The 25,277-nt window shown below is 46.9% G+C and overlaps 1 protein-coding gene across 2 annotated transcripts in view; it reads right to left on the bottom strand.

The window, feature by feature from the left end:
* STXBP1 (syntaxin binding protein 1) overlaps positions 1 to 16,058 on the bottom strand; it is an 81,678-nt gene extending 65,620 nt beyond the window's left edge. Inside the window, exon 1 of one of the 2 annotated variants that reach the window (XM_003911919.3) lies at positions 15,825 to 16,058. In XM_003911919.3, the coding sequence (XP_003911968.1) occupies positions 15,825 to 15,861 (37 nt within the window). In that variant the 5' untranslated portion in view covers positions 15,862 to 16,058. The remainder of the gene's footprint in view (positions 1 to 15,824) is intronic. The other variant, XM_003911918.3, reaches the window with a different exon arrangement.
* Positions 16,059 to 25,277: the final 9,219 nt, after the last annotated feature.

Raw genomic sequence — 25,277 nt, 5'->3', positions numbered from 1 at the left:
AGCCGCCCAAGCCAGAAAACTGGGACTCATTTCTGACTCCTCCTCTCCTCTTCCGGCACAGCCATCACCATGACCTGACCCTTCAGCACCCAAAGATGCCTTCAAGTTGGGGTCCCCCTCCCCACCCTGCTGCTCTCTCCCTGGCATAAATCACTATCCTCGCCATTACATCCCCACCCAGGACCAGCACCACAGCCTCCTCCCTCTCACTGCCTCCCGCCCACTCTGTACACAGCAACCAGACAGCATTCTGAACTCACTTCTAACCATGCCTCTCCCGGACTTCAAAACCTTCAGTAGCTTCCCACAGCTGCTGGAATAAAGATAAACGACCTTACCAAGGCTAAGCAGGCCCTGGCACCTCCCCGACTGCTCTCCACACACTCCCCACAGCTCCAGGCAGCCAGAGTCTGTCTCATTTTCTTGCCAAGCTTAGACCTTCCTCTCCCAAAGGCCCCACGGACTCCATCTCCTGCCTGGCTAACTCATCATCCTGCAGGTCTCACTCTGCCCTGCTCATGCCCAGGTCTTGCTGGGTACTTCCCACATACTCCAGCATCACCTATATTGCCCTGTCAGGGCACATTCCTGCTGCATCACCACTGCCTGTCTAAATCCCACAAGGACCCGGTCTACTTAAACACGACTATATCTGCCGCCTGTGTGGCACAGCTTCTGGCACACAGAGAGACGGCACAAATATTGGTTGGATGAATGAAAACAGTTGATCCCAGACCCTACTGAGCCATGCTGAAATGAAAACAGACTATAATTTACGGTCCTGGAGTTCTTGAACATCTCAGAAGAGCACCAAATAAGGGGTCGCTACTGGAGACTCAGATTCAAATCTGTATGAATTTGAATTCACACAGCCCGGCTCCAAAGATTTTTTTTTTTTTTAATTTTGTTTGTTTTTCTCCACTTTTCCTATTCTCCTTCTAAATTTTTTTCTTTCCAAGAATAAAACAGGTTTTCCTACTGTAATAAATACTTAATATCTCATTCACTTCCAATAAGGTTTGCTCTTAGACTAAATAATTAGTAGACATTAGCAAAAGGTAGAGGCTGGGCGTGGTGGCTACCACCTATAATCCCAGCACTTTGGGAGACCAAGGCAGGAGGATCATTTGAGATCAGGAGTTTGAGACCAGTCTGGCCAACATGGTGAAACACCGTCCCTACTGAAAATACAAAAATCAGCGAGGTGTTTTGCTGCACATTCAATGCGCTCTTTTTGGATAGTAGGTGGCGGGTGCCTGTAATCCCAGCTACTCAGAAGGCTGAGGCAGGAAAATAACTTGAACCCCAGAGGTGGAAGTTACAGTGAGCTGAGATCGCTTCACTGCACTACAGCCTGGGTGACAGAGCAAGACTCTATCTCAAAATAAATAAACAAAACAAAGTGAAAGATAGAGATGGGTGGATGTTGAAAAGAAAAAAGTTAAAGATCAGGGCGGGTGCTGTGGCGCATGCCTATAATCCCAGCACTTTGAAAGGCGGAGGCGGGCATGCTGCTTGAGCTTGGAAGTTCAAGACCATCCTGGGTGAAATGGTGAAACCCCAACTCTACAAAAAATATAAAAATTAAAAAAAAAAAAAATCAACCAGGCATGGTGATGCATGCCTGTAGTCCCAACTACTTGGGAGGCTGAGGTTGGAGGATGGCTTGAGCCTGGGAGGTTGAGGCTGCAGTAAGCCAAGGTTATGCTATTGTACTCCAGCCTGAGTGACAGAGTGAGACTCTACATCAAAAAAAAAAAAAAAAAGGTCAGGCATGGTGGCTCTCATGCCTGTGGTCTCAGCACTTTGGGAGGCCGAGGTGGGCGGATTGCTTGAGCCCAGGAGTCCAAAATTAGCCTGGGCAAAATATATTTTCTCTACAGGAAATACAAAAATCAGCCAGGTGTGGTTGCACACACCTGTAGTCCCAGCTAGAATCACTTGAGCCCAGGAGATCAAAGCTGCAGTGAGCTGTGATTTTGCCACTGCACTCCAGCCTGGGAGATAGAGCCAGACCTTATCTCCCACCAACACCCCCCACCCCCCAAAAAAAGAAAAGAAAAGAAAAAAGACATGGAAAAAGGTAAGTAAACCTCATACCTGCTGAAAGGAAAACAGTCTCAGTCACCTCACTCTAACTTTAGCTCTTGCAACAAGCCTCACAGAGAAGCAACTAATTGAGGCAATTAAAGAGGATCATACTGGGGATTCCCAAAGCACTTCCTGTATAGGCAAGCACAGGACTAGGGCTCAAGATTTATGGCTGTTACATTGCCAGTGATAACTATAAAATTTGGCCTGATCACTCCACTAAAGATATTTCATTAGCTGTCAAGCACCTGTTTGTCTCAGAGATGCTGTGTGCCAAAAAAGCCAGGGGGAAAACCTTTCACTGCACGTTCAGTAAGCCCTTTTTGGATACTAGAGGCAGATATGTGCTCTCTTACATTTGATGATGATACCTGAGTCCCAAACCACCTCTTAGGGAAATTTTGCCCCAATTTAAACTACTTGTCACTGGTTATAAGAGTGACATCCACAAAGTAAATGGCAATAGCCAGGCACAGTGGCACACAAATATAGTCCCAGCTACTCAGGGGGCTTGAGCCCAGAAGGCCAAGGTTGCAGTGAACTATGGATCATGCCACTGTACTCCAGCCTGGGTGACAGACTGAGACCTTGTCTCTAAAATAATAAAATCCAATATTCTTGCCATTTCTTTTTTTCCTAATTTGTTATTTTTAATATTAGATATTAAAAATTATGAAGCAGGGCTGGGCACAGTGGCTCACACCTATAATCCTAGCACTTTGGGAGGTGAAGGCGGGTGGATCACTTGAGGTTAGGAGTTCGAGACTAGCCTGACCAACACGGTGAAACCCCGTCTCTACTAAAAATACAAAAATTAGCCGGGCATGGTGGTGCATGCCTGTAACCCCAGCTACTCAGGAAGCTGAGGCAGGAGAATCGCTTGAACCCAGAAGGTGGAGTTGCAGTAAGCTGAGATCACGCCACTGCACTCTGGCCTGGGCGACAGAAAGAGACTTCGTCTGAAAAATAAATAAACAAAAATAAAAACAAAAACTATGGAGCAGGGGAAAAAATCTATGGGATTCAACCAAAGCTGTATTCAGATGAAAATTCATATCCTCAGATGCTTTTAGTAGAAAACAAAACAAAATTAATAAATTATTCCAGCATTTTATTCAAGAAATTAGAATAACTACACACAATATAGAAGAAACTGATTTTGACGGGGCATGGTGGCTAATGTCTGTAATCCCAGCACTCTGGGAGGCCAAGGAGGGCGGATCATGAGGTCAGGAGATTGAGACCATCCTGGCTAACATGGTGAAACCCCGTCTCTACTAAAAATACAAAAAATTAGCTGGGTGTGGTGGCAGGCGCCTGTAGTCCCAGCTACTCAGGAGGCTGAGGCAGGAGAATTGCTTGAACATGGGAGGCAGAGATTGCAGTGAGCCAAGATCATGCCACTGTACTCCAGCCTGGGCAACAGAACAAGACTGTCTCAAAAAAAATAAAATAAATGTATCCTTTAACTCTTTTAACACCATTCAGTTATTTATTAAGGTACTTTCTGCATTCTGCATTTGGTTATAGGTCTTTTTTTGTTTTTTATTTTTATTTTTTTGAGACAAAGTCTCATTCTGTTGCCCAGGCTGGAATACAGTGGTGCCATCTCAGCTCACTGCAACCTCTGCCTCCTGGGTTCAAGCAATTCCCATGTCTCAGCCACAGGAGTAGCTGGGATTACAGGCATGTGCCACCATGCCCTGCTAATTTTTGTATTTTTAGTAGAGATGGGGTTTCACTATGTTGGTCAGGCTGGTCTTGAACTCCTGACCTCAAGTGATCCACTCGCCTTGGCCTTCCAAAGTGCTGGGATTACAAGCGTGAGCCACCGTGCGTGGCCTGTTATAGTTATTTGTTAAAAGGTTTTTTTTTTTGGTTTTGGTTTTGTTTGTGTGTGTGTGTGTGTGTGTGTGTGTGTGTGTCACAGAGTCTTGTTCTTGTCACCCAGGCTGTACAGTGGCACATCCTAGGGTCACTGCAACCTCCACCTCCCAGGCTCAAGCAATTCTCCCACCTCAGCCTCCCGAGTAGCTGGGACCGCTGGTGTGCACCACCATGCCTGGCTAATTTTTTTTTTTTTTTTTTTTGCAAAGACGGGGTTTTGCCATGTTGCCCAGGCTGGTCCCAAACTCCTGGACTCAAACAGTCTGCCCATCTTGGCCTCCCAAAGTGCTGGGATTACAGGTGTGAGCTACCATACCTGGTCAAAAGTTTTGCTTCCTTGTTAAATTATAAGTCATAAGTTCCTTGAAGGCAGGGATTATGTCTGGTTCCTTTTGCCATTCCTCATGGTGCCTAGACTAGTTTATTACAGATGGCAGGCAGGCAATAAATAGCTGTGGAATTAAATTGCACACGTATAACATCTTCTCAGGTCCCAGACCGTTACAGGTCTTTCCCAAATTTCTCAACATTATGTGTTTTTGAACCCAAAGCTGATATCCTGGTGGTACACACCAGCTTGGCTGATACTAAAATAGTGAAAGTCTTCCATACTTGTTGGTATGTAGTTGCTGCCTTGGGCCCCTCATCTCCCTGCTGCGGGGTTCTTTTTCCTGGGACCCACTGGATATTCCCATAACTCAGCAGCCAAGAAAGCAATGCTGGCACAACCCAAGTCACCAAGGTTTTACTCCTGTGTAACAGCAACATCTGTTTGGAAGAGTATTTTGTATTTTAAAATCACTTTTGCTTTTAGTTTTTGTTTGTTTGTTTTTGTTTTTGCTTTTTTTTGAGACAGAGTCTTGCTCTGTCACCCAGGCTGGACTGCAGTGCTGCAATCTTGACTCCATGCAACATCCACCTCCCGGGTTCAAGTGATTCTCTACCTAAGCCTCCTGAGTAGCTGGGGCTACAGGCACGCACCACCACGCCCAGCTAATTTTTGTATTTTTAGTAGAGACAGGGTTTCACCATGTTGGCCAGGATGGTCTCGATCTCCCAACCTCAGATGATCCACCTGTCTCAGCCTCCCAAAGTGCTGGGATTACAGGTGTGAGCCACTGCACTCAGTCAGTCTCACCTTTGCTTTTATACCTATTCTACCTTCCTATGTAGTTCCTAGGAAAATTGGTTTTTTTTTTCTTCCAAAACCACATCTAGGATATTTTCTTAAGATAATAGGCCAGGCATGGTGTCTTACACCTGTAATCCCAGCACTTCGGGAGGCTGAGGCAGGAGGATCCCTTGAGCCCAGGAGTTTGAACTAGTCTGGGCAACACAGCAAGACCCCATCTCTTAAAAAAATACAAAAATTAGCTAGGTGTGATGGTGTGCGCCTATAGTCCCAGCTGCTTGAGAGGCTGAAATGGGAGGATCACCTGAGCCCAGGAGGTCGAGGCTGCAGTGAACCATGATTTTGCCACTGTACTCCAGACTAGGTGAAAGAGTGAGACTCTGTATCGGGGGGGGGAAAAAAAAATTCCTAGTAAATCTGTTATCAGATAGTGATGATTTTTTTTTCCCCTAAACTGTCTCACAGTTGCATGAAGAAACTGTGACATGGACAGGTCACCCACAGAATTGTATTTAACTTTGAAGTAAAACAAATGCTCATATTTAAGCACCCTCCTCCCTGGAGACCCAGGCTGTGCAATTAAATATTGAAGTTCTCTTTCTCAATGTAAATGTTTTAAACTGACCCTCTTTTAAAAGGACTTCCTTGATGATGTGCATTTAAGCGATACTCCAGGGAAAGTTCAGGACAAAGGTGTCAACTGGGCTAATAGCTTACCTTTCAAGTTAGCTTGCTCTCTTTTTTTAAAACATCTAAAAACTTACTATTCAGATGTAATTCACATACGCTTTGCCATTTTATGTAATTTACTTTTTTGAGACAGGGTCTTGCTCTGTCATTCAGGATGGAGTGCAGTGGCATGATCTTGGCTCCCTGTAGCTGGTCAGAATACTTTCATCACCCAGCAAGAAGCCCCGTACCTATTAGTGATCACTACCCATTCTGCCCTCCCCCAGCCCCTGGCAACCACTAATCTACCTTCTGTCTGTGGGTTTGCCAACTCTGAATACTTCATATAAATGGGACCCATTCTGCCCTCCCCCAGCCCCTGGCAACCACTAACCTACCTTCTGTCTCTGGGTTTGCCAACTCTGAACACTTCATATAAATGGGAGCATCCAGTACGTGGCCTTTGTACCTGGCTTCTTTCACTTAGCGTCATGTTTTCTTTCCTTTTTTTTTTTTTTTTTTTGAGATGGAGTTTTGCTCTTGTCACCCAGGCTGGAGTGCAATCGCACAACCTTGGCTCAATGCAACCTCCAGCTCCCGGGTTCAAGCAATTCTCCTGCCTCAGCCTCCCGAGTAACTGGGATTACAGGCATGCACCACCGCACCCGGCTAATATTTTGTATTTTTAGTAGAGATGGGGTTTCTCCATGTTGGTCAGGCTGGTCTCGAACTCCTGACCTCAGGTGATTTGCCTGCCTCAGTCTCCCAAAGTGCTGGGATTACAGGCATGGGCCACCGTGCCTGGACCTCTATGTGTAATTTTTGAGGCACTGCCAAACTAGTTAACTTTTTTTTTACTTTTATTTTTAGATGGAGTTTCTCTCTTGTCACCCAGGATGGAGTGCAATGGTACGATCTCGGCTCACTGCAATCTCCCTATCCTGGGTTGAAGCAATTCTCCTGCCTCAACCTCCCGAGTAGCTGGGATTACAGGTGTGTGCCACCACGGCCAGCTAATTTTTGTATTATTAGTAGAGACAGGGTTTCACCATGTCGGCCAGGTTGGTCTCGAACTCCTGACCTAAGGTGATCCACCTGCCTCGGCCTCCCAAAGTGTTGGGATTACAGACATGAGCCACCGCGCCCAGCCTAAAGTTACCACTTTAAACAAAAAACAAAAAAAAAACGGGGTCTCACTCCGTCTCCCAGGCTAGAGTGCAGTAGGGCGATCTTGGCTCACTGCAGCCTTGACTTCCTGGGCTCAAGCAATCCTCCTGAGTAGCTGGGACTACAGATGGGGGACACTATGCCTGGCTAATTTTTTTTTTTTTTGAGACAGAGTCTCATTCTGTTGCCCAGGCTGGAGTGCAGTGGTACTATCTCGGTTCACTGCAACCTCTGCCTCCTGGGTTCAAGCAATCCTCCTGCCTCAGCCTCCCAAGTAGCTGGGATTACAGATGTGTGCCACCACACCCCACTAATTTTTGTATTATTAGTAGAGACGGGGTTTTACCACATCAGCTAGGCTGGTCTCGAACTCCTGACCTCAGGTGATCCACCCACCACGGCCTCCCAAAGTGCTGGGATTACAGGCATGAGCCACCGCGCCCGGCAGGCTAATTTCTAAATTTTTTGTATAGACGAGGTCTCACTATTTTGCCCAGGCTGGTTTTGAACTCCTGGGCTCAAGTGAACCTCCCGCCTTGGCCTCCCAAAATGCTGGAACTATAGGCGTGAGCCTGGCCTAAGTTATCTCTTTTTACAAGTCAAATTTCTCTAGTACTTAAGGTCAAGCAGGATTTGCAGTACATTAAATCATTAGTAGAGGGAAAGTGCAAGTTTCAGTGTCTTGTTGGCAGAGCTGTGACTTACCCAGTGTCAACCATGAGTCAGGGGCAGAACCTGGAACAGAATCCAGAGGACCTGACTGCCACTTAGATCCTGTACATTTTTGGAAAAATTTAGGGAAAAAACATTTTCAAGTATCAAAAATCAAGGAACAGAGGTTAAGAATACAGGCTCTATGTAATCTTAGCACTTTGGGAGGCTGAAGTGGGAGGGTCACTTGAGCTCAGGAGTTCGAGACAAGCCTGGGCAACATAGTGAGTCCTCATTCCTACTAAAAATTTTTTTAAAAATTGGCCAGGTACGGTGGCTTATGACTGTAATCCCAGCACTTTTGGAGGCCAAGACAGGTGGATCACGAGGTCAAGAGATCGAGACCAGCCTGGCCAACATGGTGAAACCCTGTCTCTACTAAATATACAAAAAATTAGCTGGGTGTGGTGGCACACGCCTGTAGTCCCATTTACTCAGGAGGCTGAGGCAGGGGGATCACTTGAACCCGGGAGGCGGAGGTTGCGATGAGCCAAGATCGCACCACGCACTCTAGCCTGGTGACAGAGCAAGATTCCATCTTAAAAAAAATATATTTGTTTTTAATTAACTGAGTATGATGGTGCATGCCTGTAGTCCCAGCTACTTGGGATGCTGAGACAAGAGGATCGCTTGAGCCCAGGAGGTTGAGGTTGCAGTGAACTATGATTGCACCACTGTGCTCCAGCCTGGGCGACAGAGACCTATCTCTGGGAAAAAAAAAAAAAAAGTACAGGCTCTGCAGCCTGTGAACCAGAACCCAAATGTGAGAAGACAGGTGTCAAGGTTAAGACTGATGCTCCAGCCAAACCACCAGGGTCCAAATCCTGCATCTGCCTCTTCTCATCTGTGGGACCTAGAGCACATTCTTCACCTCTGACTTCAATGTTCTCATCCACAAAGTGCAAGAAATACACCTCCCTCACAGGGTAACTATAGACATTCAATGAGTTAGCATACACAAAGCACTTAGTTTGGTATTTGGCACTTGTTGATGCGAAATAAATGCTACTTATTAAAACATTATAACAGGGCTGGAGTGGTGGCTCACGTCTGTAATTCCAGCACCTTGGGAGGCCAAGGTGGGTGGATCATTTGATGTCAGGAGGTCAAGACTAGCCTCGCCAACATGGTGAAACCCCCTCTAAAAAATATATATATACATATATATATATACACAAAAATTAGCCAGGCATGGTGGTACACACCTGTAATCCCAGCTACTCCGCAGGCAGAGGCAGGAAAATCACTTGAACCCGGGAGGCAGAGGTTGTTGCAGTGAGCCGAGATGGCGCCACTGCACTCCAGCCTGGGATACAGAGCAAGACTCTGTCTCAAAATAAATAAATGCATACATACAAACATTATAACAACAAACTGATAACCTTGGGGAATTATCCTAAACTCTCTAGCCTCCGTTTTCTCAGAGTAGAAGAAGACTAATGAGAGTAACTCATGGGATCGTTGTGAGGATTAAATGACAACATACGATGTGCCTAGGACAGTGTCTGGCACCTAATAAGTGATCAATAGATTCAGTTTTTATTAGTTTTTATTCCAAGCAAAGCAATAATTTTTAGATTTAGATTCAAAGTTCAGACCAATTGATCATAATCTATAACCTGATAAATACTGAAGCCACTTCATAAGAGAGGCTGAATTGACTTGGAAAGTACAACTTTCAAAGATTTCTTTGCCCGTGTATTTATTTGGGGGGGCTGGGGATTAGTGAGGGAGATTGAGGAAAGAGGAGTATCTGTCTTTCATAGACTGAGTCTGACACCTCTGATCTCTCCTGCTTTCCACTTACAATTTGGCCCTAAAAGAGCTAGGTGGATGATGACTGAACTCACTTCTCGGGCTGCTGAGTGCGGTGAGAGGATAGGAGGAGCTGCAGTCCTCAGACAAAGGCCCCTTCTACTCACTTCATCCCCTGGCAGAGAAAAGCAGGGGCAAGGGAACCTTAGAATTCAATCATCGGGGAAAATGTTGGAGGGGTGGCTATAGAGGGGATGATGAGAAAATGTGTTTCTTGACCAGTGATTCAGAATTTTTATGACTAGCTTTGGCTAGTTACATTATTAGAAAGTACATGGTCTGAAGCAGAGAGTTTCTGCTTGCCTGGAACATTAGGATGTCCAGCTTGTTCTAATACTAACCCATAATGAACCCAAATGGACAGGAACGTTTATAGCTATTTTTGTCAGCTGCAATTCTTCAGTCCTGGAGTCTGGGCCTTTTGTGTGTCTCCCTGGTGCTCCAGGATTGATGGCTTTCCTCCTACCCACCCTTCTAGTGGGTTACACAGGGCATCAAGGGGCAAAGTGGACTGGTCTAATGAAGAGCTTAGCCTTTTGGAGCCAGAGAAACCTGAGTTTGAATTCCAGCCTTACCACTTGTGTGCACTGTTATGTGACTTTATCTGTACCTCAATTTCCTCATCTCTAAAATGGGGATAGTTTATATCTACTTAGGACTTTTTTTTTTTTTTGAGACGGAGTCTCGCTCTGTCGCCCAGGCTGGAGTGCAGTGGCCGGATCTCAGCTGACTGCAAGCTCCGCCTCCTGGGTTTTCGCCATTCTCCTGCCTCAGCCTCCCGAGTAGCTGGGACTACAGGCGCCCGCCACCTCGCCCGGCTAGCTTTTTGTATTTTTTTAGTAGATACGGGGTTTCATCTGTTAGCCAGGATGGTCTCGATCTCCTGACCTCGTGATCTGCCCGTCTCGGCCTCCCAAAGTGCTGGGATTACAGGCTTGAGCCACCGCACCCGGCCAATTTAGGACATTTAGCATTAAGAATAGTATATTTGGCCGGGCGCGGTGGCTCACGCCTGTAATCCCAGCACTTTGGGAGGCCGAGGCAGGCAGACTGACTGAGCTCAGGAGTTCAAGACCAGTCTGGGCAACAAGATGAAACCCCGCCCCTACTAAAATACAAAAAATTAGCCGAGAGTGGCAGTGTGCGCCTATAGTCACAGCTACTCATGAGGCTGAGGCAGGAGAATTGTTTGAACCCGGTAGGCGGAGGTTGCAACGAGCCAAGATCGCACCACTGCACTCTAGCCTGGGCAACACAGTGAGACTCTGTCTCACAAAAAAAAAAAAAAAAAAAAAAAAAAGGAATAGTATACTTAAGTGACTAGGACAGTGCCTGGCACATCACAGGTTCTCAGTAGGTAGTCATTCTTGTCATGACTAGAGCCTGGCACAAGCTGGGGAACTTGGTGGTACTGAGCCAGAACCAGAGATGCATTCTCTGCTTTCCTGTTAATAAAAAATATTTTTAAAACCTTTAATTTTTACATTATAAAACTAGAACACACTATAAATTTTAGAGAAGAAAATCAAATAATACAGAAGTGTGTAAAGTGAAGGCATCTGGTTGCTGGTCTTGCTCTCCTCCCTGCTTTCCTACTGTGTCCTAGCCCAGTTCTGAAGCTCGTTTTCATTCTGGGGTAAGAGAGCCCCCAGGATGGCCTCCAGTGGTCCCTGGTTCCTGGTATTCATGCGCTTGTATAGTCCCCTCCCACCTTGTGCCAGGGTTGGTCTGTGTGGATAGGATATGGTAAAAGTGATGATGGCCCTTCTAAATTAGGTTATAGCAACTGCGGTCTCCAGGTCTCCATCTCTTTTGGGTGGCTGGCTCTGGAGGAAGCCAGCTGGCCATGCTGTGAGCTGCCCCAGGCGAAGCCCCTGTGGCAAATAACTGAGGTATCCAGCCAACAGCCTGCTGGATAACTGAGGCCTGCCAACAACAGGAGTGCCATTGGAGGTGGATTCTTCAGTGCTGGTCTGGTCTTGAGATAGCTACAGCCCATTGATTTAACCTCCTGAGGGGCCCTGAGCCACAACCTCCCAGCCAGGTTGCTCTCCTCCCAGATCCTGACCCTCAGGGATGTCTGAGACAATAAATGACCATTGTTTTAAGCTGCTAAGTTTTGGTGTAATTTGTTATGCAGCAATAGATAACTAACTGATGTCTTTTGTCTATTTTTATTTAGTTTTTTTTTTTTTTTTTTTTTTAACATTTAAGAAAGCTCTTTACAGATAGATAGATAAATAGATATTGGTCCTTTGTTATATGCTGTAGATACTTTACAAGCTTATTGGTCTTTTATATTGCCTTTTGGTGTTTTTACTGAATAGAAGTGTAGTCACATCTGTCAGTCTTTTCCTTAATGTTTTCTAATAATGTTTAGAAAGCTACTGCACAATAATATAAGGAAATGTACATCTGTTATGGTCTACTACCTTTATCATTTTATTTATTTAATCCCTATGGGACTTATTTTTGTGAACATGTGAAGTACAAAAGTAAATTTATTTTCCCCACCAAAATGTAGCCAACTGTCTGAATATCGTATGTTGAGTTTTCTTTCCTTTGCTCACTGACTTAAAATGCCACCTTTGCCATATACGGGATTCTCGTCCCAACCTACTCTAGACTTCTTGTTCTATGTCATTGATCTTTTCATTTTCCCCCTTCATTTGGAAGTGCTACAATGTTTTGGTAACCGTAGCTTCACAGTATGTTTTGAATCTGGTAGGTGAAAATTCCCATTTTCTTTTTTTTCAAAAATTTCTTAGCTTCTCTTAGCTTAGCTTTTACCATTCCAGATGAATGTTAGGACTTCTGTAGGAATTTTATTAAATGTATAGGTTAATTTAGCAACAACTGATTTTTTAAATATTCTTCCATAAAGCAACATAGCATTCTTCTCCATTTATGAAGGTCTTGCTAATTTCCTATCAGACTTATTGCTAGAGTTTGTTGTGACAGCACTGTGCTAGATACTAGTTCTTGCCCCCAGCGAACTTATGGTCTTACAATTAGTACAAATCATTTATTAATTTCAATTGTGATAGGAATTACAAATGAATGGTCCAGAAACGGTGAGTACAGGGAGGCCTGATGGGATTGGGGAGGTGAGAGGTTTCTCTACAGGGACATTTAAACTACTCCTTTTACTTCTGGATTACTAAGAATTTTTGCTTTGTTTTTAAAAGCAGATTAACTTGTTTTTCAGTTGCTACTGAAAAGATTATATAGTTTTAAAATTTTCATTTCTTAATGTCATTCTAATACTGAACTATTGTGTTTCTGAAATAAGCTCTACTTGATCGTCAATTTTTTTTTTTTTTAAATGTATAATAGGTTCTTTTTTTTTTTTTTTTTTGACACAGAGTTTGGCTCTTGTAGCCCAGACTGGAGTGCAGTGGCACAATCTCAGCTCACTGCAACCTCTGCCTCCCGGTTCAAGCAATTCTCGTGCCTCAGCCTCTTTTAGAGAAAAGGGCAAGTCTAGAAACTCCATCCAAAATTAGAAGCCAGAATTAACCTGCATCACTGACAAAGGATTTCAACCTTTTTTTTTTTCCCAAAATTTATACCTAATTGTTATAGGACTAGAACTCTATTCACATATTTTTTTCTTTTTTCTTTTTTTTTTTTTTTTTTTTGAGATGGAGTCTTGCTCTGTCGCCATGCTGGCATGCAATGGCACGATCTCGGCTCACTGCAACCTCTGCCTCCCAGGTTCAAGCGAGGGTTCAGCCTCCTGAGTAGCTGGAATTACAGGCACCTGCCACCACACCCAGTTAATTTTTTATTTTTAGTAGAGACAGGGTTTCACTGTGTTGATCAGGCTGGTCTCGAACTCCTGACCTCAGGTGACCTGTACGCCTCAGGCTCCCAAAGTCCTGAGATCCAGGCATGAGCCACTGCGCCTAGCCATATTCACCAATTTCATGTAAAATTGCTTTGTTATCTTTGTGTACAATGGGTTTGCTTTATTTTGGAAAGTAAATTCTGACCATGCTGCATATTAATTTTTTTTTACCTTTATGCTTGCTTCTAATTAAAGGTGGGGGAGGGGAATTACGGAGCCACTTGCATAAACAAGGGTTCCCGCAAAATGATGCAAAAACTTGATTTCTATAACACTTGGGGATTTTATCTTCAATGTGTAGTATTCAAATATACCATTTTATTTTACTTTTATATTTACAGAGATGGGGTCTCACTATGTTACCCAGGCTGATCTTGAATTCCTGGGCTTAAGCAATCCTCTCATTTCAGCCTCCCAAAGTACAAATATAACATTTTAAAGAATACAACCTGTAAGATTCTATTCCACATTTCACTACCCTTTAAAAGGATATTGGAAAGAGGCCGGGCGCGGTGGCTCAAGCCTGTAATCCCAGCACTTTGGGAGGCCGAGACAGGCGGATCACGAGGTCAGGAGATCGAGACCATCCTGGCTGACATGGTGAAACCCCGTCTCTACTAAAATACAAAAAACTAGCCGGGCGAGGTGGCGGGCGCCTGTAGTCCCAGCTACTCGGGAGGCTGAGGCAGGAGAATGGCGGGAACCCGGGAGGCGGAGCTTGCAGTGAGCTGAGATCCGGCCACTGCACTCCAGCCTGGGCGGCAGAGCGAGACTCCGTCTCAAAAAAAAAAAAAAAAAAGGATATTGGAAAGAAAATATATATACAGAATAATTAAGAAAGTTATTTTTTACTAATGTTACAAGGAAATGCCCACCAAGTTTTACAAAATTAACACTGATTGTGTCAAGTCACTTAACTGCTCCAAGTCTCCATTTCTTACTCATGGGTAAAAGGAGATGTTGACATTAGAGGATCCCTACGGGTCCTCGTAGCCCTAAACACCTGAGAACAAGTATCAGAACCTGTACTGCATGGGTACAACGCAGGTGTTATGATGAGCACCTTTAAAAATTTCGTTTTCTTTGGGGCTCAGTTTTTATAACAATTTTCTTCTGATGTAATAGGTGAGGTAAGGTTTTACAACGAGATTTCTCAGTAGGAGTATTTTCCATATACCAATGAAAAGAATGGGGAGGGGAGATAAAACAGCTATGGTGCTCAACAAGAACACTACACGGCCAAAAGCATTCCACAGACAGCGAGCGCTATGATAGGAGAGAATCATTGGAAAGGAAACTCAATTTCCACCATTTTATTCTTTTTCCTTTCTTATCCTCTCCTACAGAGAAAAGCCCAGTTTTAATCTTCACTTAATCCCCAAAGACACAGCAAAAGCCACAGCAATCCTTACACATTTTTTTGCCATAAAGAAATGGACAAATTATTGACAAGGGACTGTTTTTCCACACATATCACCAATCTTATTTACTACTGAGGACGCCGTTTTGTAAATGTCATCCACCATCAGCCCTCGCTCCGCTGCGGCCACCACTCGCCGCCACCCATTTTTAAAAATCCATTCATGTGGTGCCTTTCATCCAAACCCATAAACAACCATTTCCTCCCTGCCACCGTGGTCTGAGCTCCTGAAACGTTCGGCTACTGCAGGGCCGAGCCCCGCAAGCAGGGAGATTGCAGACTGCGGCGCTGGGCGGCGGACACCGAAGCTCTCCTCATCTCCCGAGTGGTTTCAGGGGTTCAGGACCCTGATAAGTCCCCGCCCTGGAAGCCAAGCCCCGGGAAGGGGAGGAGTGAGGTGGCCCCGACCCAGCAGAGCTCAGCCTCCGGAAAACAGGCGTCTCGGGCCGGGGACTGGTCTCAGGTGGGTCCCGCAGGCAGGGGACACTGGCACCTTGAGGCAGGGGAGGAGAGGGACACAGGCCGGGATCTCACTTAAATGCGACTCTGGGAGGGTGGGGAGGAGGAGAGGCTGGGAAGAGCAGGAGGCAGAAATCCTGGGCGCTCAGGGGAATAAAGACGAAAGGGAAGAGGGAAGAGGACTGAGGGGAAGTAGCAGGGGGTGAGGATGGGGGGGTGCAGGGGGAGGGATGACCTTGGGCTGTAAAGAAATAAAACAAGATAAAGAACCTATCAAAATTATCCGAAATCAGATCAGGAAAAGCTCTGAATCAATCCAGAATCCATCAAATCAAATCCGAAAGAATCGAAACAAAAATAAAAAAAAATAAAATAAAAACTCCGGAAAAGGAATCGAAAGAATCAAAAAACTCCGGAACAAAGAAGAATCGAAAAAGAAGAAAAACAAACTAAAGAAACTCGAGTAAAATATCAAATAAAGAAAGAAACAAAGAGAAACTCGTCCGAGACCAAAATGCTCTCCGTCAAAGAAACCCAGGCTCGACTCTCCTCGGCTCGGAGCCGCGCGGGGCTCCTTGGGAGCCGCAGTCCCCGCCTGCTGGAAGGACCCCGGCTCCACTTACTCTCTCCAACCACAGCTTTGAGGCCAATGGGGGCCATGGCGCTGCGCGAGTCTCCCGGCTCCGATCTCCTCCTCCCGCGACGCCTGCGGACCCCGCCGCCTCCTCAGGTGGGCGCGCTGGGCCGGTCGCAGCTCTCCACCCCGCAGCCGCGCTAGGGACCTACTGACGCGCGGACTGGGCGCGGGGGCGCGGCGCGAGCCAGAGCGAGGCTGCCCGGCCGCCGGCGCGCGCGGGGGCGGGGCAAGCCGGGGGCGGGGCCTCGCTCCGGCCGTCGGCGTCACCCACTCGCCTCCGCCAATCGCACTGCGGCCCGGGGACAGCCCCGCCCCCCGAGATGCGGCTGGGCGCGAGGCGGCAGCTGGCTGGTGCGGAGCCGCGCCCTCCCCCTCACCTCACGCGCCGCGCGCGCCCGGGGTGCGGGGTACCCAGGCCTCCTCTTTCCCCTCCTTGCTGGGATCCCTGGCCACAGGCTACCGACGCGCTCCATCTGCCTGAAACCCCGCTCGGGTCCTGTCTTTCCTCTTTCTTGGAGCTTCCGTTTTTTCCCTGCCCATGGAAAGAGCTTGGAGGCGAGATCTCTTACTAGCAGCGCCCACTCCCAGCCGCAGCGAAGCCAGGATGAATCCACCCACAATACCTCCCTCTCGCTGGGCACCTGCATCCGTGCATCCACCAACACTGAGTTCTTGTGTCAAAATCCGTGCCAAGCACCTCACGGGCATCATCTCATCAAATCCTCCAATCATTGGGCATTGCTTTTTGTTTTGTTTTGTTTATATTCCTCTTAGCTCATACCTATGGGCATTATTTTTAATCTCCATTTTCCGATGTAAAAACCAAGGCGCCGAGATACTGGAAATAGCACTAGACTTACCTTCAGGCAGCATAGCATCCGATAGCTAATGTTCAGTATTCTGTCTCTTTTACGTGTAAGCCGTTATTCTGTTCGCTGGAGCCACAACCAAGTACAAGGCAGAATCTCATCCTGCTTATAGGGCGCTCAGAGTTTAGAAGTTTCTAAGCCCCAAATCTGATACGAATATACTGTGGGACCGACTCTGGTCTCAGTATCTCCTTCCTGGAGTCCGTATTTACTAAAGCGGTCCCAGGTCAGTTTTTGCTCGACTTTCTTTGTTAATAGGAGATACTACTTTTCTTTTTTTTTTTTTTTCTTTTTTCTTTTTTCTTTTTTTGAGACAGAGTCTCGCACTATCGCCCAGGCTGGAGTACAGTGGCATGATCTTGGCTCACTGCAACCTCCGCCTCCCAGGTTCAAGCGATTCTCCTGCCTCAGCCTCCGAGTAGCTGGGATTACAGGCGCCCGCCACCACCGCCCGGCCAATTTTTTGTATTTTTAGTAGAGACGGGGTTTCACTATGTTAGCCAGGCTGGTCTCAGATACTGCTTTTGAAATATGGGCAGGGCTTACTTTTGGCTTCAAAGTAACACAAATTGAGCCAATTAAAAAATTTTTTAAAAAGAGAGCTAGTAGTAGTAAAAACCAGTGAATATTCATTAAATATTTGGAATACATTTGAGCTAGGTTTTTAATCTTCACATTATTAAGATGTGTAATAATATTTTACAGATGAGGAGTTGAGATTCAGAGTGGATAAGTACTTCATTAGTAAATGACAAAGGAAAGATCCAATTCTAGAATCTGAATTCTGAACCATTATTTTATACCGAGAAGAAAAAAAAAAAAAAAAACTGCTGAGGACTAAGGAGGAATTTTCCAAAGTCACAGAAGCTGAACCAGGACAAGAGGTCACATGTCCTACTTCAGTCACCAGCCCCAGGACAAGCAGATCTGACCATCTTCTCACCACCACCCCAAACTACCCCCAACAGAACCTTCTGATGGGTTCAGAGAGAGATAAGGTGTTAGTGTGTCAACTCTCTATGTCTGGGCCTTGCCCTTTGCCCAGGAAACATATTGATAGCCCCTGGGCACATTTGGAGGAGGAGATTGTGTGTAAATGTGGGGGGACCTAGGATGCACTGGTAATGCCACATGCTTCCTCCTTCACCAGCTGGCACGTATCAGCAGAGACTCCACGGTGTCTGCATCTGCCATGAAAATATAAATTCGAAGCTGGAAAATTCCTTAGCAGCTAAGGAGTAGGAATGGCCAAGGGCTCCTCTTGTCACTCATCCAGTTGGTGGGTCAAGAAGCGTTTACTGAGTGCGGCCAAGGTCTGGGCCATGTGGTGTGGGTAAGAAGGAGACAACTTCTGCCCTCGAGAAGCTGGTATTCTAGCCGAGGTGACAGACAGGAAACAAGGTGTTACAGCATTGAGTAACTGTTCTGACAAGTGCTGAAGCAGATGGAGAAGGGACTGTGAGAGTGGATAGCAGGGCACCTTGCCCAGTGGACTGGCTGGGGTAAAATCAGAGCTGGCTTCTTGAGATGGGAAAACGGTGGTAAGAGGGGCCTGGGAGAGTGTCTAGGCAGATATACGGTAGGTGCAAAGACCCACTGGCAGAAAGGAGTTTGGCTCTTCCAGGAACAGAGAAGGGGCATCGTGACTAGAGAGGAGAAAGCCTGAGGGGTAGGGTGGGAGGAAGAGCCCCCAGGGATAGGCCTGGATGCAGGAATCCAGGACTTCTTAGTGGCCTGGGATCCGTGTGCAGGGATCTTCTCAAAGGTCACAGCCAATAAAATATAGTAGCTTCTTATTTTCTGTAGAAGGAAGGACAAAAAAAAAAAAAGCCTTTCCTGCAGATGTGTACCTGAGATGTTCACTGGGGATGACAAAAATCAGAACGGATGTTTTTTTAAAGTAGCATGATTGAAAGATAGAGCGGGCTGACAGACTGTGAATTCACCCAGGAATTCAGGTTGGGAGCGCTGATTTGGCACCCAAGACCTGGTTGGAGACCTCTTGACATCTTTGAGCCTTGGTTTCCCCATCTGTGAAACGGGGACAAATAAAACTTCCAGGCCTGTCTCCCAGGGTGACTCCCAGCCAGCAAAATGATCCACTTGAAAGGGCAAAATACGGCTGGGCGCGGTGGCTCACGCCTGTAATCCCAGCACTTTGGGAGGCTGAGGCGGGCAGATCACGAAGTCAGGAGATCGAGACCATCCTGTCTAACACAGTGAAACCCCGTCTCTACTAAAACTACAAAAAATTAGCCGGGTGTGGTGGTGGGCGCCTATAGTCCCAGCTGCTAGGGAGGCTGAGGCAGGAGAATGGCGTGAACCCGGGAGGCGGAACTTGCAGTGAGCCGAGATGGCGCCACTGCACTCCAACCTGGGCTACAGAGCGAGACTCTGTCTCAAAAAAAAAAAAAAAAAGAAAAAAAAAGAAAGAAAGAAAGGGTAAAATACTCCCTCAACTATCACACAATACTACTCTTTGCTCTGTATTCTTTATTTGCATTTACTGGGAGTTTGATACATGCCAGGCACTGTGCAAAAAAAGCTCTCATGAATTTTCACTGGATTCTCACTACTGCCCTATGAGGTTTGTGCTATTATTATCTCCACGTTCCTGGGGCGCAGAGAGATGAAGTCACTTGTCCAAGGTCACACAGCTCTAATCGCTAAGCCAGGACTCGCGCTCTGACTTCCTAATGACCAGGGGAGAACGTCCAGCGCCCAGACCTAAGGTAAGGTTTGGCTGTGTGGACAGCTCGTTGGAGAGTATCGGCAAAGAGAATCAGCACCCTCGGGAGTTTGGACCCAGGCGGGTCCGCCCCCGCGGCCCGGGCCCAGCGCCAGGGCCAGCCGGGGTAGCAGCCGCAGGATGCACAGGGATGGTCGGCGGCACCAGCTAGCGGGCGTGCAGGTGCGCCCGCAGCTGCGCATGCGCGGCCTGCAGCCTCTGCAGAGCCTGGTGCGGCCCGGCGCTGGGGTGGTAAGAGTCCTGTGATTTACGCACAGGTCACGTGACGACGGGGAGTGCTCCAGGTGGGCCGACCGCAGCAGAGAGGAGCGGGGGGGGGGGCGGAGGGAGAGGCTGGCGATCAGGACAGATGGAGAGGGAGCGGCCTGGAGGGACCGAGAAGGAGACAGAAATAGCAATGGAGCCAACCAGCGGGGGAGAGGCCACCCCTCCACCGGACCTACTGAGTCCTTCACGCGGTATCACAGGCTTGGCCCCCCCTCTACACACCTGGAGCCTGTTGCAGAGCCCTGGGGCCAGTCTGGGAGCTTGACAGCCTCGGGCTGCACCTCCCTCCCTTCTGCTTTTAAGCTGCATCATCAGCTGCAGTGTTCTGTGTTCACCCACATCCCCTCCTCTTGGCCTCTGGGCCGTTTGATTTTAGGAGCAGTTTCTAAAGAATTCAACAAGATAATATTTATAAGGTACTTTATCCAGGACTGGGAACCTGGTAAGGCTCAAATGAATGTTAGTTATTAATATCCTTCTTAAAAATGACACATCATTAGGCTGAATTAAATCACTGCTAAATAGATAGGTATGGGTTATGGAGAGTTCAGTCTGCGTCCTGCTTATTTGCTGCTAGATTCATTGGCAAGAATGAAAAGTAATTGTTTCTGTCGCTGTCGCCTCCACCCCCACTACCATGCATACACCTACAAAGAGTGGCTGGGCCTGGACTACTTAAGTTTGAGACATCCTTGCCCTCGAGTGAACTAACAGTTTTTGAGTTTGAGACCACACTGCAGTATCAAAAAGGCTTTGTTTTCAAAAGCCCAGGTGAGGGCCTCAACTTCAAGGGACCGCAGAGGCCAGGGTAATGTAATAGCACAGATGTAGCCAGCTGCAGAGCACATGACTTGCCCAGAGGAATAGTGCTTGCTCAGCTCCAGTCTGTGATTTCCCTGCAGCAACTGAGGTTCTAGAATGTAGAAATTACGCAACATCTCCCAATGCTTAGGTGTTGCAATGGATTTTTTTTTTTTTTTTTTTTGAGTCAGAGTCTCACTCTGTCGCCCAGGCTGGAGTGCAGTAGTATGATCTCCGCTCACTGCAAGCTCCGCCTCCCGGGTTCAACCGATTCTCCTGCCTCAGCCTCACGAGTAGCTAGGATTACAGGTGTGTGCCACCCGGCTAATTTTTGTATTTTCAGTAGAGTCAGGGTTTCACCATGTTGTCTAGGCTGGCCTCAAACTCCTGACCTCAAGTGATCCCCCTCCTCTCAGCTTCCCAATGTGCTGGGATTTCAGGCATGAGCCACTGCACCAGGCCAACAATGGATTTTTTTTTTTAAACCTGTAACTCAGCCCCAGGAAATCCCGAGGACATATGCCCTGCATTTTAAAAGATGTTAACAACACACTGCCCAAACAAAACACATATGAGGACCACATTTATCCCCACACTACCTGCATGCAAACTCTAAGGAACTGGAATATTTCCAGGCCGGGTGCAGTGGCTCACGCCTGTAATCCCAGCACTTTGGGAGGCTGAGGCGGGCGGATCACGAAGTCAGGAGATCGAGACCATCCTGGCTAACACGGTGAAACCCCGTCTCTGCTAAAAATACAAAAAACTAGCCAGGAGTGGTGGCGGGTGGCTGTAGTCCCAGCTACTCAGGAGGCTGAGGCAGGAGAATGGCGTGAACCCAGGAGGCAGAGCTTGCAGTGAGCCGAGATGGCGCCACGGCACTCCAGCCTGGGCAACAGAGCGAGACTCCGTCTCTCAAAAAAAAAAAAAGGAACTGGAATACTTCCTCCCAAAGTGAGAGGTCGGATTCCCCCAAGGGCAAGAAGAAGGAGCAGCAGATGCCCAGAGAGGCACTGATGCTCCGCCACTCATATAAAGTCCCCTGGTGAGCAGGGCTTTGGACTATGGGTGGGGATGGTGTAAATGCCTGGGCACCAAGCACTAGGACTTCAGCCTCTGGGGCCACAGAGGGGATCCTTCTGCTTAGCCAGGCTCTGGGGCAGCGCATATAGCCAGTAGGGCCAGCCCCTTTTTCTTGGACTGGTAAACCCTGTAGTTGAAGCTTCTGAGAGCAGCTGATGTGGGCAGCTCAATTTTGCCTGGACTGTGTAAGCCCTTGAGTCCTGGTACAAGCCCAGGAACAAAGAGGAGCCACTGGAAAAAAAAAAAAAAAAAAAAGCCAGACATTAGAAGTCTCAGTGACCTTAGCCAGTGGGGGCTTAAAGCGGGTTTTATCCAATTAAAAAAGAAAGAAATATGGAATTTTTTACGTCTTGGGTATCAGAGAAAAATTCATACCTTTTAACAGATTAAATCATTATCAAGCCTGGGCATGGTGGCTCATGCCTATAATCCCAGCACTTTGGGAGGCTGAGGCAGATGAGTTGCTTGAGCCCGGGAGTTCGAGACCAGCCTGGGCAACATGTTGAAATCCCGTCTTCACTAAAAATACAAAAATTGGCTGGGCATGGTGGTGCATGCATGTAATCCCAGCTAACTAGGGGCTAAGGTGTGAGGATCGCTTGAGCCCTGAGGTCGAGGCTCCAATGAGGCAAAGTTGCACCGTGGTACTCCAGCCTGGGAGACAGAATGAGACCCTGTCTAAAAAATAAATAAATAAATAATTGTCAAATCCCAAAGCAAAGAGTTTTCATTCCAACTGGGGAAACTGTTTTGTTCATATATGTTTTATTTTTGGCCATTTTGGCATTTCAACTGAGCCTGGAGGCCGAGAAGAGAGAGGGGTTCAAGTCCAATTTTTATTTATTTATTTATTTATCTTTTGAGATGGAGTCTTGCTCTGCAGTCCAGGTTGGAGAGCAGTGGCGTAATCTCAGCTCACTGCAACCTCTGCCTCCTAGACTCAAGCAATTCTCATGCCTCAGCTACCTGAGTAGCTGGGATTATAAGTGTGCGCCATGACGCCTGGCTAATTTTTGTATTTTTAGTAGAGATGGGGGTTTCACTGTGTTGGCCAGGCTGGTCTCGAACTCCTGACCTCAAGTGATCCACCCACTTCGGCCTCCCAAAGTGCTGTAATTACAGGCGTGAGCCACCACATCTGGCCCAAATCCAATTTTTTTTTTTTTTTTTTTTTTTTTTTTTTTTTTTTGAGACGGAGTCTCGCGCTGTCGCCCAGGCTGGAGTGCAGTGGCGCGATCTCGGCTCACTGCAAGCTCCGCCTCCCGGGTTCACGCCATTCTCCTGCCTCAGCCTCCTGAGTAGCTGGGACTACAGGCGCCCACCACCGCGCCCGGCTAATTTTTTGTATTTTTAGTAGAGACGGGGTTTCACTGTGGTCTCGATCTCCTCACCTTGTGATCCGCCCGCCTCGGCCTCCCAAAGTGCTGGGATTACAGGCGTGAGCCACCGCGCCCGGCCCCAAATCCAATTTTTTTAAAAAAACAGCATAAATAGGCCAGGTGAGGTGGCTCACGCCTGTAATCCCAGCACTTTGGGAGGCTGAGGCGGGTGGATCACCAGATCAGGAGTTCGAGACCAGCTTGACCAATATGGTGAAACCCCATCTCTACTAAAAATACAAAAATTACCTGGGTGTGGTGGTACATGCCTGTAGTCCCAGTTGCTTGGAAGGCTGAGGCAGGAGACTCGCTTGAACCCTGGCGGCAGACGTTGCAGTGAGCCGAGATTGTGCCACCGCACTCCAGCCTGGGCAACAGAGTGAGACTCCATCTCAAAAAAAAAAAAAAAAAAAAACAATTAGCCTGGCTTGGTGACACATGCCTGTAATCCCAGCTACTTGGGAGACTGAGGCTGAAGAATCACTTGAACCTGGGCGGCAGAGGTTGCAGTGAGCTGAGATTGTGCCACTGCACTCCAGCCTGGGCAACAAAGCAAGACTCAGTCTAAAAAATATATATATTATTATTTATCAATTAAAAATAATAAATAAATAAATAAAACATTTTTAAAAAAGAATAGACCCATGCTTCCTAAACTATGCATAGAGGCACCCTTGTGTACTACACTACATTTACAGGAGCATGATAGAATATTTTAAATTTTTACTTTATCTTATTTTTTTTGAGACAGGATCTCACTCTGTCACCCAGGCTTGAGTGCAATGGCATGATCATAGCTGACTGCAACCTCAAACTCCTGGGGTCAAGCGATCCTCTTACCTCAGCCTCCTGGGTAACTGGGACTACAGGTGCATGCCATCACACCCAGTTAATTTTTTTTTTTTTTTTTGAGATGGAGTCTCACTGTCACACAGGCTAGAGTGCAATGGCACGATCTCGGCTCACTGCAACCTCCACCTCCTGTGTTCAAGCGATTCTCCTGCCTCAGCCTCCTGAGTAGCTGGAATTACAGGTGCACACCACCATGCCCAGCTAATTTTTATATTTTTAGTAGAGACGGGGTTTCACCATGTTGGTCAGGCTGGTTTCGAACTCCTGACCTTGTGATCTGCCCGCCTTGGCCTCCCAAAGTGCTAGGATTACAGGCATGAGCCACCACGCCCGGCCATTTTTTTGTATTTTTTATACAGACAGGGTCTCGCTATGTTGCCCAGGCTGGTCTTGGACTCTTGGCCTTAAGCAATCCTCCAGCCTTAGCCTCCCAAAGTGCTGAGCTTATGGGTATGAGCCATTGTGCCCAGCATATATATATATATGTGTATATATGTGTGTGTGTGTGTGTGTGTGTGTGTGTGTGATATATATATTTGGGGTTTTTTTTTTTTTTTTTTGAGATGGAGTTTTTCTCTTTCGCCCAGGCTGGAGTGAAGTGGTATGATCTCGGCTCACTGCAACCTCTGCCCCCGAGGTTCAAGCAATTCTCCTGCCTCAGCCTCTTACATAGCTGAGATTACAGGTACGTGCCACCGCACCTGGCTAATTTTTGTATTTTAACTAGAGACTGGGTTTCACCATGTTGGCCAGGCTGGTCTCAAACTCTTGACCTCAGGTGATCCACCTGCTTCGGCCTCCCAAAGTGCTAGGATTATAAGCGTGAGCCACCATGCCCAGCCCAGCCAAATATTCCAAACTTTGGAGGGAAACATAATTATACTCATCTTTGGGTGAACAGTGTGAAAACAAATAGCTGGAACAGTACACAATTTCAGCCTTAAGCTCTACAACCTTGCCTTCTGTGGTACTATATCTTTACAATACTGGGATTTCAGCAATCGATGTGATAATGTTACTGGAAAAGGAGTCTCAACTCGGACCCTAAGAGAGGGTTCTTGCATCTCACCAAGGAAGGAATCCAAGACATGTTGCAGAGTGCAATGACAAGAGAGAGTTTATTAAAAGCTACTCTGGGCTGGGCGTGGTGGCTCACACCTGTAATCCCAGCACTTAGGGAGACCAAGGTGGGCGGATCACTTAACGTCCGGAGTTTGAGACCAGCCTGGCCAACGTGGTGAAACCCTGTCTCTAATAAAAATACAAAAATTAGCTGGGCATGATGGCACATGCCTGTAATCCCAGGTACTCGAGAGGCTGAGGCAAGAGAATCACTCGAACCCAGGAGATAGAGGTTGCAGTGAGTCAAGATAGCGCCATTGTACTCCAGCCTGGGCAGCAAGAGCGAGACTCCATCTCAAAAAAAAAAAAAAAAAAAA

The sequence above is a fragment of the Papio anubis genome, chromosome 13 (genome assembly GCF_008728515.1).
Source record: "Papio anubis isolate 15944 chromosome 13, Panubis1.0, whole genome shotgun sequence".
Classification (NCBI taxonomy): Eukaryota; Metazoa; Chordata; class Mammalia; order Primates; family Cercopithecidae; genus Papio; species Papio anubis.
This window is presented reverse-complemented; position numbering and strand designations above follow the sequence as displayed.